We start from the raw sequence: 14077 nt of genomic DNA, 5'->3' as shown, positions 1-14077 counted from the left end.
ATGTAAAACCATAACCGTCAATGGTTGTCCCCGGGTTGACAGTAATGTGCCAGGAACGAAGTTTTATAAGAAGTTGAGTAAAAACTTCACATTCCAGTAATTATTTAGCCTCAGTAGTGTTGGGGAAACAAAACAAATTGTTTAATGAAAATAAGAAGCATTCTGAATGAAAAAGAAGGACACCTTTATCCTAACTAGTCTAAAAAATATAATGCTCATCAGGTCCTAGTTCCTATTATGTCAGTGATTTGGACCAAGTATGGTGGTTTCATACTTACGGCTAGATAAACATTACCACGCTGCTCTATTACTCCCCCTCCTCAAAACGTACAGGGTTAAAATATGAAGTATTGTAATTACTTATCTAATAGCTTTGCTAAACAAGCCTTGTCATTTCCTATTATATTTTCATATTGTATTTAGATTGGTTCTTTTTAAAAGTCTAAAGGAGATGTCTTGCTATCACACACAATCTTGGATGAGAATTGCCAGCTCTGTTTATTTTAACAAAATGAGGTGTTACCTTTTGAAATCATTGTTTTGCTGAAGGTCATCTCTGCCATTTCACTGATGTTCTGGCAGAAAAAAGCGATGGGTACTGTGAACTGGAGAACAGTTGCTGACAATGCTATAGTGAAAGATCTTACTGACACTTGTGACTGCTTTGACTCAAGTGATTCATGTATGCTCAGAAGAGGCTACTGAGATGCAATTTTTGCCTTAAGAACTGGGATCCTTTTCAGCTGCATGAAGGTGAACAATGGAGCAATTTAATTAAACAAAAATGAAAAAAAGAGACTTGGTCTAACGTGAACTTCTCCTACTGCTTTAGAACTTACTTGCAATGAGATTTTGTTTATAATCTTCCTTTTCCTGAGTTACTTTGTCCCTTACTTAGATTTTTACAGAAGGCATTTTTGGAGAGGAGAATAATGTTAACTTACAGTGGGTTTATGGCTATATTCTAAACATTTGATCAAGGAACTCTTTAAATGAAAAAAAAAAAAAAAAAAAAGAGTGAAAGAGAGACAGACAGACAGAATACACAGGTAGCAACAAATACCAGTTTCTGAAAAAAATCGCAATAAAGTAAAAGACGCTTTAAAGGCATTAAGGAAGACAGTTCTATCCTTCCATCCTGGAGATAGTATGTGCTGTGTTTTCTGAGAGGCAGCTTTATTCTCCTAAACAAATGTTTCTAGGTTTATGAGTCATTGCCCTTTATCACATGGTGTTTTGTTCTTTTGTCCTTGATGTGTGTGTGTTTTTTTAATTTTTTTTTTTTTTTTTTTTCCTTTGGCTTCTGTGACAGAGATGCACAAGAATTGTGAAAGCAGTAAATAAATGTCTGGTTCATTTTTCATTCAGAGGTAATTGCAGAAATGCTAGAAAGTTCATAGACTGTCAGAGTATGCAGTGTCCTGTCCTTATTTCCACCCAGGCCTGTCCCTGTCTCACCTTTATCTCCTCCCTTTGGTTGGGTTGATGCTGACTGCTGCCTCAGCAGGTAAATTTTCAGACTCCTTTTTAGCTTCAAGATGTGTAATAATAGAGTGTGTGTGGTACATAACCAATACTTAACTGCTGTCAGATGGCTCAGTCAGTTGGCTATCTCTAAAACGTCATTAGCACAACCACTATGAGTCAAAAAGATTACTGAGAGCAATGGAGGATAAAGATAAATAAAGCCATTGTAGTTTAACCAGTATCATATGCTGAAAAATCTCCAATTCAGAAGTTATCTTTAGAAAAAAACAATGAAATGGAGAGTTTAAAATCAATTCTTCCTTTAAAAGACCACTCCAATATTTAAATATATAGATTTTTATAGGGCTTTATTTGTATAAAGGATTCTGATTTTCAGTTAGTGTCTCCTTGCTACAAGTAAAATGACAAATGAAATTGATTGTCTTTTGCTAGGACAACTCTTGTTGGAAGGACAGACTTTCAAAGCGGTGACCTGACTGATAAAATCAGTGCCTGTAGGATAGCGCAGCACAATCAGTGATAATGGCAGTGCCTTACAAAGCAATTCATTGCTCTGGAAGTGACAAGACTAGTCATGGGCACTGCTTTTACACAAGCATATGGCCAAAACACTTCCCCTGTATTTCTTTTTTTCTAGCTTTCTATAGAGATTTACTTGTGTCTTCTTAAGTCTCTTGGAAAATACAAAGGGTTTAACTTAAAAAAAAAATAAAAAAAAAAAATTAGAAGAACCAGTGTACTAAAGACTTACCAAGGATCACCTCTGCATTTTTCTTTAAACTGCTTATTATCAAATTGCTGATACTTTGATTCTGGCAACAGTCCGTATTGTGTTTTCAATGCTTTCAATTCAGTATTATTTTTACCATCTAATTCTCTATTTATATCCTGAGGTTATTCCCCATGGAGATCAGTGAGTAAGGGGTAGTCAGAGGTCCTTCACATGCCCTGGATTTTGAAGGGTTGTGATCAGCTTCTTTTAAAGAGCTACGTGGTATGGCAGTGAAAACTCGGTACATCATTTGAAGCATTTGTGTTTTCTCCATCTGGGATTTCTGCAGCTGTTTTGTCTTGTTTTGTAGCTTTTTCATTGAAGCATGTTGCCAACAGCTCTGAGTAATTTTTCTTTGAACCTTGCTAAGTGTCGTGATGAGCAGGTGTGTCAGACACCACTTCTAGTGATTGTCAGATGTGTCCTGAGGTGCCAGGCCTGGCTGGTAGGGGCTCAGTCCCTCTAGCCTTCAGATGTAGACTGGTATGCTCTGAGCCACTCTTTTTTTGGTGGAGTGGATGGATGTCTAACATGGTGTGGCAGCTATTTCCCCTTTCATTCTGGTGATCTGTAAGGGAAATTAAGCTACAGAAACTTTTTTTTTTTTTTTTCTCTTTTTGTCCCGAGATATTTTTTCCACATTTGCTACGAAAAAGTACAAAGCATGAAAAATAAAAAGTATATGTAGTGAATACCTGCATGTGTATTTCCATGTATTTAATCTTTAATTTTTCATTCATCCTAGCTAACCTTAGCCTCATCCCATTCTTTCTGTCTTTGAAAATATTGGTCCTGATCTGAACTGTCTGGCCACCCATTCACAAGTCTCTTTAAACTGGTGTCTTCAAAAGCACACAGTTTCCTTTGATCCTGAGCTTTTGGTCTAGAGAAATATGTCTGAGCACAATATGCAGATTTATCCAGAGGTAATTCTTCCAATTAGCACTCTCCTCAAGGCTGAATACCTTGTCAGAGTATCACTTGGTGTTGTGTGATTTTCTCATCCCCCACACAGTCTGCCTTGCTTTGATGCTATATGCTCAGACAAGACTATCACACACATTACCAGGCGAATATGTGATATACGTGCCCTATAAACAGTATACAATTCCTTCAGGCTGTGCAGAAAGGCAAAGCCAGAAAGGATTAGTCTCACGCCTGTTTAAATGAAAAAAATAAATAGGCAGGCTGAGAATTACATGCATTTGGTCCAATAATACCACTTTACCTTCGCTTTTTAGAAGAGTTTAGAAGAATTTACCTTCACTGCTCCAAAATTATACCCTGGCACTAAGATGTAGAGTTTCTTACCTTGGAGGTATATCAGATGGATAGCTTAGCAGCTATACACATATATTACAAATACTGCATAAATCCTGTGTCCCGTTCTTGTCATTCGACAGTCAACATCTGTAATGCTTGGTTTTCCAGAGGGTGGATGAAAAAACAACAACATTTTAACTCTGGAATAGCTATTTTTGAAACTGGTAGTGTTTGAAAGGACAACCAGAAATAAAACATATAAATAATTTAAAATATAATAAGCCAGTGTAATAAGCCAGTCAGTTGGAAAATTACTAGTCAGTATTCAGCACAGAGACTTATCAGAAAGCTACAGCTTAATGCTTATCTCAGACCTTCATGCATCAAACTTTTCATTCCTGTTTCATTGTAGACAATGGTCAAATCTTTGAAATTACAGGTTAGCATGTATGGAGAAATTCTCCCATTTGCAATCTGAGCTCAATGTCCCCTTAGAGACCCAAGTGTCTCTGACAGAGGAATTATTAATAGTCATAACATGGGTCATCCTCAGAGATTGCACTTGGCTGCTGTGAAAAAGCAACCAAATGATGCTTCTGAACTGTGCTAATTAAGCAAATCTGATGGCTGTCTTGTCAACGATGCCATAGACAATTTCCAGATAGCTTACAGCTCGCAGCTTGCCAAAAGAAGACTTTCAGGGAGAAAAGCAGGAAAGGGTAAATGGAAATTGAAAAAAAAAAAAAAAAAAAAAAAAGCTCTAAAAACCCTTTGCTTGGCTCTGCTGCAATTAGGGAAATGTCAAAGGTTTACACTAGTATATTAAATAGTGATGGTTTGGAAACTTACTTTGGCAAAACTTCCTTGAGTCAGGTATGTCTTCCTGAGCTCCCTTGCAACCTGAATTATTCTGTGATTCAATGAACTGTGTGTATATATATATATAAAATCTGTAAATGGTTGTAATGCTTCAAAATCTTTATCTGGGTGTTGTGGCCTATTAAATACTTTGATTGTCAGTATTTCCTTAGAAGAATCTTTTCCATTTATTATTCTTTAAATTATTCATATTCCCTCAGAAACTTCCCTTCCAGGCCTTCAGTTATGTCACAGAAAGGGTCAAAAGCATGAGAATTCTGAATTCTACTCTCATCTGTCTCAGGGTTTTGTCTTTTTGGCCTGTGGTTTTACAGAAATGAGCTGTGCTGCCCCTGGATATCTGCCATTTGGTAAAATGGGATGAAAAAATCAATTTCCCATACAAGAGTAGTAAGACAGTTAATTAAAATCTGCTTTGAGATTCTTGCACATAATATGTTATTTACTTTTTGCCTCTTCTTGTGCTTTCCATAATATTATCATTCTGTCCTCAGGCCTAATTAGACATTTTACCTCTCTTAATTACTGCTTTGATCTCGCTTTTAGCAAGTCTTCCTGAAGATGGAGCTCAATGAAGTCATTGGAAACATTCCAATCAATTTCAGTGAGCTTTGCATGAACCCCAAGTGCCAAACAAAATGTAGTAATATGGTTGAGGATTTGTTAAGCAAAATACTTCAAATGTTTACAATTCCTGTTTATATGTGTTGTTTAGGTGATGACCTGAAAAAATCATGTCTGAGGTCCAGGGAACGGTCGAGTTTTCTGTGGAACTACACAAATTCCATAATGTGGACCTTTTCCAGAGAGGGTGAGTTGATGTTTCCATTAATTTGCAGCTGATTACAGAAGGGTTGTTTACAGAAAACAGTTCAAATCCACAACAGATTGTTTTCTGCCAAATGTAGTTTTATTTCATGCAATCTCCATGGCAGGGAAGGATGTCATTAGGTTTTCATTGCTGTCAAGGAAGGTCAATGTGCATTACTTTCACAATAAAGTCAGAGTGACTGACTTGTTTTGGTAATACAATAGTGTAATGCTCCAAATTATTTTAAGCTCTGTTCAGACATAAGCACAATAGATGCTTTAAATGTTTCTGGACTGGTGTTGAGTCTCTGTGCCAAATGATAGCTGCATTGAATTGTAGTGAAAACATGTTCATTTTAGGGTAATAAATCCAATGACTATTCTTTTAATTCTTTTACTGAAATTTAACTGAATTCCATGATTTCAGAGAGGAACAGGAGCATTCAAATTTGCCTAAAGTTCTAGTTCTAATGGACATATTGTATTTTCACATCTCTTTAAGTTAGAAGAACATTTACAACTTCTGGTTTACTCAAAATTTTGCCCCTATTCTTTTGCACCACTGTTTCTGATAGCTTTTATAATAGCCCAGTGGCTCTTAAATGGAGAAGCCTAACCAAACTTAAGTTATTGTTCTGCTTGCATGTTGGACCCCACAGCTGTTTTTCTGTGAGGGAAAGATACAATACTGAAATACTTTTTGAGGAGACCAGAAGACCCAGATGGGTCAGAAGAATGGACAACAGTGGGTTTTGCTGAATATTATTCTCTTTCATCTAGGAGGACTGATGTATACAGCACACTAGATATTCTCTTTAGTGCCTTAGTTTTGTACAAGCTGATTTGTCCAGCTTCATTTCTACTAACAAAACTACAGAACTGTTTCAGGTATTGTGATGGATTAGTTAAAGCTGTTTCCATCTGGATACAGGCTTTTCATTATTTGTTTTTGCTGTGATGAACTATGTGGTAAAGATGCCATGAACGTTAATAAAGGAAACACGTCTATATTTTAACAGCTGGCATCTGTCATTCTGTTCAAACATTCTGACTATAACAAGTACTTGTGCTTAACAGGGGAAAAAAAGAAAAACAAAACAAAAAAAAAAAAAAAAAGAGAGAGAAAGAAAAAAAAGCTCTGTGGTTGAGGTGTTTAGTTTATCTGAGTTATAAAAGAAGACTCCTGTGTACTATCATGCTCATTACCTTAGAAGGCTAACCTAGCTATATATTTTTAACTTGGCTTCTGGTGCTCAGTGTAATGTATTTGATCATCCTCATGTTTGAAAATCTGCACACATGTGGCTTCAGTAATTTCTTTGGACTTAGATGGTAGGGGGTTCAGATGTTAGCCAGGAATTTTCCTATATCTCATGTTGGATATTAGGAAGAACTTATTTACTGAAAGGATTGTTAGGCATTGGAATGGGCTGCCCAGGGAAGTGGTTGAGTCACCAGCCCTAGAGGTCTTTAGAAGACGTTTAGATACAGATGTAGAGATTAGTGATATAGTTTAGTGGTGGACTTGTTAGTGTTAGGTCAGAGGTTGGACTAGGTGATCTTGGAGTTCTCTTCCAACCTAGATGATTCTGTGATTCTATGTCGCTGTGTAATGAGCTGCCTGTTTTTGTTTGTATGTTTGTTTGTTTTCATATGGGCCTGCTCTGGCATTCAGTAATTTCTATAAAATGCTTTATTTGGCTTTGACAGTCAGATCAAATCTCTGGTGTGGGGAAAACCTAGCACTAACATAGATAATATATTCTAATTAGGGACACTAATGAGTCCCTAATTGTCTTACTTTTTTCCCCACTGGCACTTACCCTGCTTTACTGATTAATTATTCCAACCATAGTACTATAGGTCATACTGCATTAGTATTGCATATAGTACTATGCACTACTATAGGTTATACTGCATTAATTTGTTAATAGTATTTTTTTTCAATGTATCCTGCATTGCTTATTTGTTTTCTTTCCATAGTTTTACTGTTCACATTTGCAATACAATTCTTTACTGCATCTCATATTTGCCAATCAATATCCTCTGACTGGCTTTATCTACTCTGTGGCCCATAGCACTGCAGCATGAGAGTATGAAGAAAATAAGTAAATAAGTTTGCCAAATTTCATTTTAACTTGGGCACACTTTTTATTTTTTCCCTACTGTCATTGTATATATTCACTGTGGACATCTGGGATATCTTGGATTGACATACAGTCTTTCCAGAGGAGAGGGTGGTTGAAGTAATAATAATGGGAGCTTTCTATTTAACTAGTGTTTTTCTTCTCTGAGTGCCTTGCAAATTAAGTCAATATCGTCCTGTCTCGCTGAAGGCTAGAAAGGTGATTTGTGAGAGGTTGTCCATCAGGATAGCTGTGGAGCTGAAATGAATCTTAATTTCTGTGGAAACACAATATGCTGTGGGTTTTTGTTGTTGGTGGTGGTGTTTTGTTTTTTTTTTTTTCTTTTTCTTTTTTTTTTTTTTTTCATTGAAGCTTTCAGTACTGTTTCTCACTTGCTGAGGCGATCGGCTTTGGGGCAGACGCGTTCTACCCCAAAGGGTCTATGTGGTCTACCTTGGGTGGTATGTGGTCTACCTTGACTTCAGTAAGGCCTTTCACACCGTTTCCTACAACATTCTCCTCAAGAAACTGACTGCTCGTGGCTTGGACTGGCGTATGCTTCATTGGGTTAAAAACTGGCTGGATAGCTGGGCCCAAAGAGTTGTGGTGAATGGAGTCAAATCCAGCTGGAGGCCGATCACTAGTGGTGTCCCCCAGGGCTCAGTACTGGGGCCAGTCCTCTTTAATATCTTTGTCGATGATCTGGATGAGGGGATCGAGTACACCCTCAGTAAGTTCGCAGATGACACCAAGTTAGGTGTATGTGTTGATCTGCTCGAGGGTAGGAAGGCTCTGAAGGAGGATCTGGATAGGCTGGACTGATGGGCTGAGGCCAACTGTATGAAGTTCAACAAGGACAAGCGCCGAGCACAACAACCCCAAGCAGCTCTACAGGCTGGGAGAGGAATGGTTGGAGAGCTGCCAGGCAGAGAAGGACCTGGGAGTGATGGTGGATAGTCGGCTGAATATGAGCCAGCAGTGTGCTCACGTGGCCAAGAAGGCCAACAGCATCCTGGCTTGTATCAGGAACAGCGTGACCAGCAGGGCTAGGGAGGTGATCGTCCCCCTGTACTCAGCTCTGGTGAGGCCGCACCTCGAGTACTGTGTTCAGTTTTGGGCCCCTTGCTACAAGAAGGAGATGGAGGTGCTTGAGCGGGTGCAGAGAAGGGCGACGAAGCTGGTGAGGGGCCTGGAGAACAAGTCCTACGAGGAGCGGCTGAGGGAGCTGGGATTGTTCAGCCTGGAGAAAAGGAGGCTCAGGGGCGACCTTATCGCTCTCTATAGGTACCTCAAGGGAGGCTGTAGCGAGGTGGGGGTTGGTCTGTTCTCCCACGTGCCTGGTGACAGGACGAGGGGGAATGGGCTTAAGTTGAGCCAGGGGAGTTTTAGGTTAGATGTTAGGAAGAACTTCTTCACTGAAAGGGTTGTGAGGCATTGGAACAGGCTGCCCAGGGAAGTGGTGGAGTCACCATACCTGGAAGTCTTCAAAAGACGTTTAGATGTAGAGCTTAGGGATATGGTTTAGTGGGGACTGCTAGCGTTAGGTCAGAGGTTGGAGTCGATGATCTTGAGGTCTCTTCCAACCTAGAAATTCTGTGATTCTGTGTCCTTCTGGACAAAATGTCCAGCATACAGCTAGATAAATGCATAATACAATGAGTGAACAATTGTCTGATGTGTTGAACTCAAAGGGTTATAGCAAGCAGGGTTACATCAGGCTGCTGGCTGGGTTCCCCAGAGCTCCATTTTAGGGCCAGTTCTCTTAAATGTTTTCTTAAAATACTTGGGTGTAGGACTAAAAGGTGTACTGAGGAAGTTTGCAGATGGTAATAAATTAGCGGGTGCTGTTAACTCTGTTGAGGGTAGAGTGGCCTTTCAGAGAGATCTTGACAAACTAGAGGGTGATCACCAATTGCGTGAAATTTAATAAGCAAGTGCCAGCTCCTGCACCTGGGACAGGGCAATCCTAGATACAGACTAGGGGACAAGAGGCTGGAGAACAGCCCTGCAGAATGGGATCTGGAAGTTCTGGGTAATGGCAAGCTGAATATGAGCCAAAAGTATGTTCTGGCAGCTAGGAGGGCCAACCGTATCCTCGAGTGCATCAGGTACAGCATTGCTAGCGAGGCAAGGGAAGGGATTGGCCTGCTCTGCTCTGCACTGGTGTGGCCTCACCTTGAGTACTGCGTGCAGCTTGGGGCACCGCAATACAAGACAAAGGTAAAACTACTAGAAATAGTTCAAAGAAGGGTAAGCAAGATGATGAAGGATCTAGAAGGGAAGACATTCCAGAGTGGCTGAAGTCACTGGGTTTTAACATTTGGCCTAGAGAAGAGCAGACCAAGGGGAGGCCTCATGGCGGCCTGCAGCTCCCTCATGAGGGGAGCAGAGGGGCAGGCGCTGAGCTCTGCTCTCTGGGGACAGCGACAGGACCCGAGGGAACGGCATGGAGCTGGGACAGGGGAGGGTCAGGCTGGGTGTTAAGGAAAGGTTCTGCACCCAGAGGTGATCAGGCACTGGGACAGGCTCCCCAGGAAGTGATCGCAGCACTGAGCCTGCCAGAGTTCCAAAAGTGTTTGGACAATCAGACACATGGTCTGATTTTTGGGTGGTGCTGTATGGAGCCAGGAGTTGGACTTGATGATCCTTGTGGGTCTTTCCAACTTGGTTTATTTTATGATTCTGTGATTCTTTGTCCTTTACAGAGAGCATGTCTGGGCCAACAGTAAGCCCTTTGGAGAAGAGCACTACATGCAAATGATAGCATGAATAAATCATCAAGATTTAGTTAAAGATTCCAGGGAAAATCAGCCCTTCAGGAGCTGTTAGGTGATGGTTAATAATCAAACTTGATTAAGGACATGGTCTGCTGGCCTTAAGCCACAGAGTCAAAGTGCTTTAAAATGTTAGGCTTCCTGTAATGGTTCTGGTTCTATTTTTGATTGCTCTGGAATTTATTTTGCATTGTGTAAGCACACAGAGCCAGTTGCCATCTCTTCCTTCCCATGAGAAATTGAAATTTCTTAATCTAACTGAATTCTACCTTGTGAGATTTTAATCATTCTTTTAGGATCTGAATCTACTGTTTCTTAACCTGTATGAGCGGTTAATATTGAAAAGACACTCTGATACAACAGTAACCAGGAGCTTTTGTAAATATTTGTTATGGTTTTATGTGTCTGGCATATATAACAGAAACCGTCATGAGCAAATTAGGTGTTACACGTAGTTCACTTTGGTCAGTTATTAAATTTATCTTTTTCTGAAGCATAAACATAACATTTATAGACATCAAAGGTTAAATGCGGTAGGTACTGCTGTAGGGGAAGAAAGAACCTTTTCTTTGGTCGAACCAAAGGATTTGCAGTGGTGTTTGATGCCATACTTCTAAAGGTTGAGTAATAAGTTATGCAACTTCTGGGAAAAGAAAACCAAACCAAATCAAAACAAAAAACCTCCCATTTTTAAGTTTTCTGTCCTAATTCTCTCCATCATGTTCCACTTAATAACTGGTGACAGATATTTTCTCTAGTGAAATTAGCTGACTGTTTCTGATTTTTCTTAATAGAGTAGGAAATAAAATTATCCCTGGCTGCCAGAGATCAATTAATTGATTTGTCTGGTTCTGTCAGAAGCAATTCTTCTGCACCTTTTTTCTTAAAGCATTTCAAAATCTATTTGATGGATTTCCTAACTTAAAAACAAAAACAAACAAAACCTACCACCACCAACGGAAAAAAATACTGTGTTCACAGGATAAGTAACTTTTGGAGTCTGGGATGGAATAGAGGGCACAAAGAAGGTGAAACACTGACTTCATAATGCTAAGATTCTGGCAATGATGTGTTATAAAACAAGGATCAAGGTAAATACGTACCAATCACAGGGCTGAATCAAATGCTTATCAGTCCTTTCAGTCCTCAAACTCAGGTCACAATTTGTAAGTGTCTAACACTTACACCGGTGTCTGTGTGTGTAGAGGGTGGTAGTGATAAAAATTAGTGGGAAATAAATTCCAGCTTCTTCTAAAATGAATGCAGCATTACCCTGGGGAACAGACCAGAGGTCTCAGAGTTTCCAGTACCCTGCAAGTATCAGACAAAGAACTCTCATGATTCAGAGCTGCTGAAAAGATAATATTCAGTCTTAGCAGAAAAAGCCTTAACATAACAAAGCATCCCTGTTGCCTGCTGGATGGACAGCAGTGTTTCAGTGTAGATAACCATGAAATTATCCCCTTCAGAGGCACAGTGCAGCAGTTCCTCTCTCCTCAGCATCCCGGGGTTCTTCAATTAACCAAGGCCTTTCCTGTCAGGATGGATACCTGGAAAATACACATCATGGTCAGAGGTTCAGACCTCATTTCCTGGAGTCTTTGAGGTACAGTGTCAGGATATGGAAATAAATAAATAAATAAATAAATAAATAAAATAAAATACAGTACAGAGACAGATCTCGATACTTTGTTCCTGATGATATTCATTTCTTCAAACCTCCAACCTGTAATAAAATATATATCACTTTTGAATTGTAAATCTATTTCATTTTGAATGTACTTACCTAATTCATTTAAGATGCATGGATTCTTTTTAATACAAATGAAGTAAAAGAAGAAAAAAAAAAAAGGAAGAGAGCTAACAGGCATGCCAAAGTGAAGCATTTCTGGAATAATGATTTCTGTCTTGGAACAGATATATTGACAGAACTGGCTTATTTCATGGCATGAAGACATATTATTTCTATGACTCTTGAACAGACTTTCACTCTAAGGCAGCAGATTCTTTCCAAAATAAAGGACTCAAGTATAAGAAGGCAATGGCTGTCTGTATAGTCATACAGTGACAAATATGAACCTGCTGCACTGAACTGACAGGACTGAAACCAGTGGAGGTTTGAACCACAGGAGGTTTCATCGCCTTATGAGGAACAACTTCTTCATGGTGGGGGTGACAGAGCACTGGAACAGTGCTCTGGAGCTCCGAGAGGTTGTGGAGTCTCCTTCTCTGGAGATATTCAAAACTTGTTGGGATGCCACCCTGTGTAACATGCTCTAGGTTACCCTGCTTGAGCAGGGGGGCTGAACTAGGTGATCTCTGGAGGTCTCTTCCAACCTCAACCACTCTGTGATTCAGTGCAGCACAAATCTGTACTTATGAAGGCAGACAAGGTGCAGGTGCTCAGTTAGCTAAATGTTGATAACCTAAACTGTAGCAAACGCCCAACTTCTGGAGAATAATATATGATTAGTTACTTTCATGACTGTTGGTCAAGACAGTTCTCTCATCTGGTTATCAGTGCTGCCACCTTTAAGGCACCCCACGCTTACTGAAGAGAGGTGGGTTCTCCAGTGCCAGTGGTAGGGGGACAACATTGAATCCAAATAGGGTGAAATATGACATATATAACAAATTTTTAACATTATTTACAACAAAATTTTAACAACATTTATAACAAATAGAATGGTTTGCAGATGATGAGCATCTTCTCAACAAACTCTCAAGTAAGCAATATATATTGCCATTTTTGCAGAGGTCAAAGCTCCTGGAGCGAATGAACACTCCCAAGATGCCCAGGTGGTCACTGTCCAGCTGGAAAGAGGAGTCTCTGCTTCAAGCCTCCCTGCAGCAGCCTCTTTGCTGCATGGGGTGTGCCTCCCCCAGAGGTGGTTTTGCTGTGGAGAGGACGCAGAGGAGCAATTCCCACTGCCCACGGAGCAGCATCTTCTCCATGGCCAGCGTGCTCAGCTCTGGGGCATGTGGCAAGCAGGGTGTCAGTCAGTCATCTTTGTAGCCAGCATAATCATCACTGGTGTGGAGCTGGAAATCCCTCCTGTACATGCTCACCACAGGGATGGTGGTCAGGAGGTGTGTGATGGCTGTCTTCAAGGCATGGGTGGCAAAGTTGGTGCCTAACAGGATACAGACACAGAGCTGCAGATGTCTGAGGTGGAAGGTGTGCCGAGCATGCCTAGCTGTTTCCTGAAGGAGTGCATCTCTGGCACAACACAGCTCTGTGGCCACCTCATGCTGCTGCTAACGATGTTCTCTGCCTACTTGAAGGTCAGGAAGGTGTCTGAGTTGTCCTGCTTTACCTCAAGCATGATCTCAATGGAAAGGGTGTCCTTGGAGGCGTTGGTCAGCCTGAGCTTGCAGAAGCGGGTGGAGGGCAGCACTGTTAGCTGCAGTTGGGATGACTGGGGCATAGCCACCCAGGCTTCTGCCACCAGCTCCTGGAACCACTTTGCCATTTTCTGCACATCCAAGTAGGAGCCGCTGCAGAGGGTGTCCAGTAGGTTTGGGTCCTGATGTCTCAGCTCATCCTCAGGATGGTGGAGGAAGCACAGCACATCCCCCAGCAGCCCCTCGCGTGTGCACATGCACTACAGCTCCACGCGCAGGCAGGAGTTCCTCGCTAGTGACTCCCCTTTGGTGCCCAGCTCCAGGTGGAAGGCGTGCCCAGGGGGTGGATTCAGGGGCACGAGCAGGTGGTAGATGGTGTCGTTCCCAGTGGGACTGGAGGCGCTGCCCACTCCAATGGCTGGCTGCAGCCGCGGCATGAACTTATTCCTGGAAAGGGTCTGGCAGACAGAAAGAAGCTTGTCCACCAGTTCCTCCATGAGCTTTTATGTTTCTTCCAGGCTCCTCACTGGCCACTGCAGGTACCCATTGACAAATCTGTGGGCATCCAAAATGCCATTGGGGTCTTCCTCAGTGTCATCATCCTCCTTGCTTCCAGAGAT

At 41.0% G+C, this 14077-nt stretch overlaps 1 protein-coding gene across 4 annotated transcripts in view; it reads left to right on the top strand.

The window, feature by feature from the left end:
• Positions 1 to 14077, top strand: part of FAM135B (family with sequence similarity 135 member B) — a 285977-nt gene that overhangs the window by 127068 nt on the left and 144832 nt on the right. For all 4 annotated transcript variants that reach the window (XM_084510349.1, XM_084510350.1, XM_084510351.1 and 1 more), the window contains one exon: positions 5118 to 5213. In XM_084510349.1, the coding sequence (XP_084366475.1) occupies positions 5137 to 5213 (77 nt within the window). In that variant the 5' untranslated portion in view covers positions 5118 to 5136. The remainder of the gene's footprint in view (positions 1 to 5117; positions 5214 to 14077) is intronic.

This window comes from Aythya ferina (genome assembly GCF_964211825.1).
Source record: "Aythya ferina genome assembly, chromosome: 2".
NCBI lineage: Eukaryota > Metazoa > Chordata > Aves > Anseriformes > Anatidae > Aythya > Aythya ferina.
The sequence above is the reverse complement of the archived record's forward strand: the minus strand, read 5'-3'. Positions and strand labels throughout refer to the sequence as shown.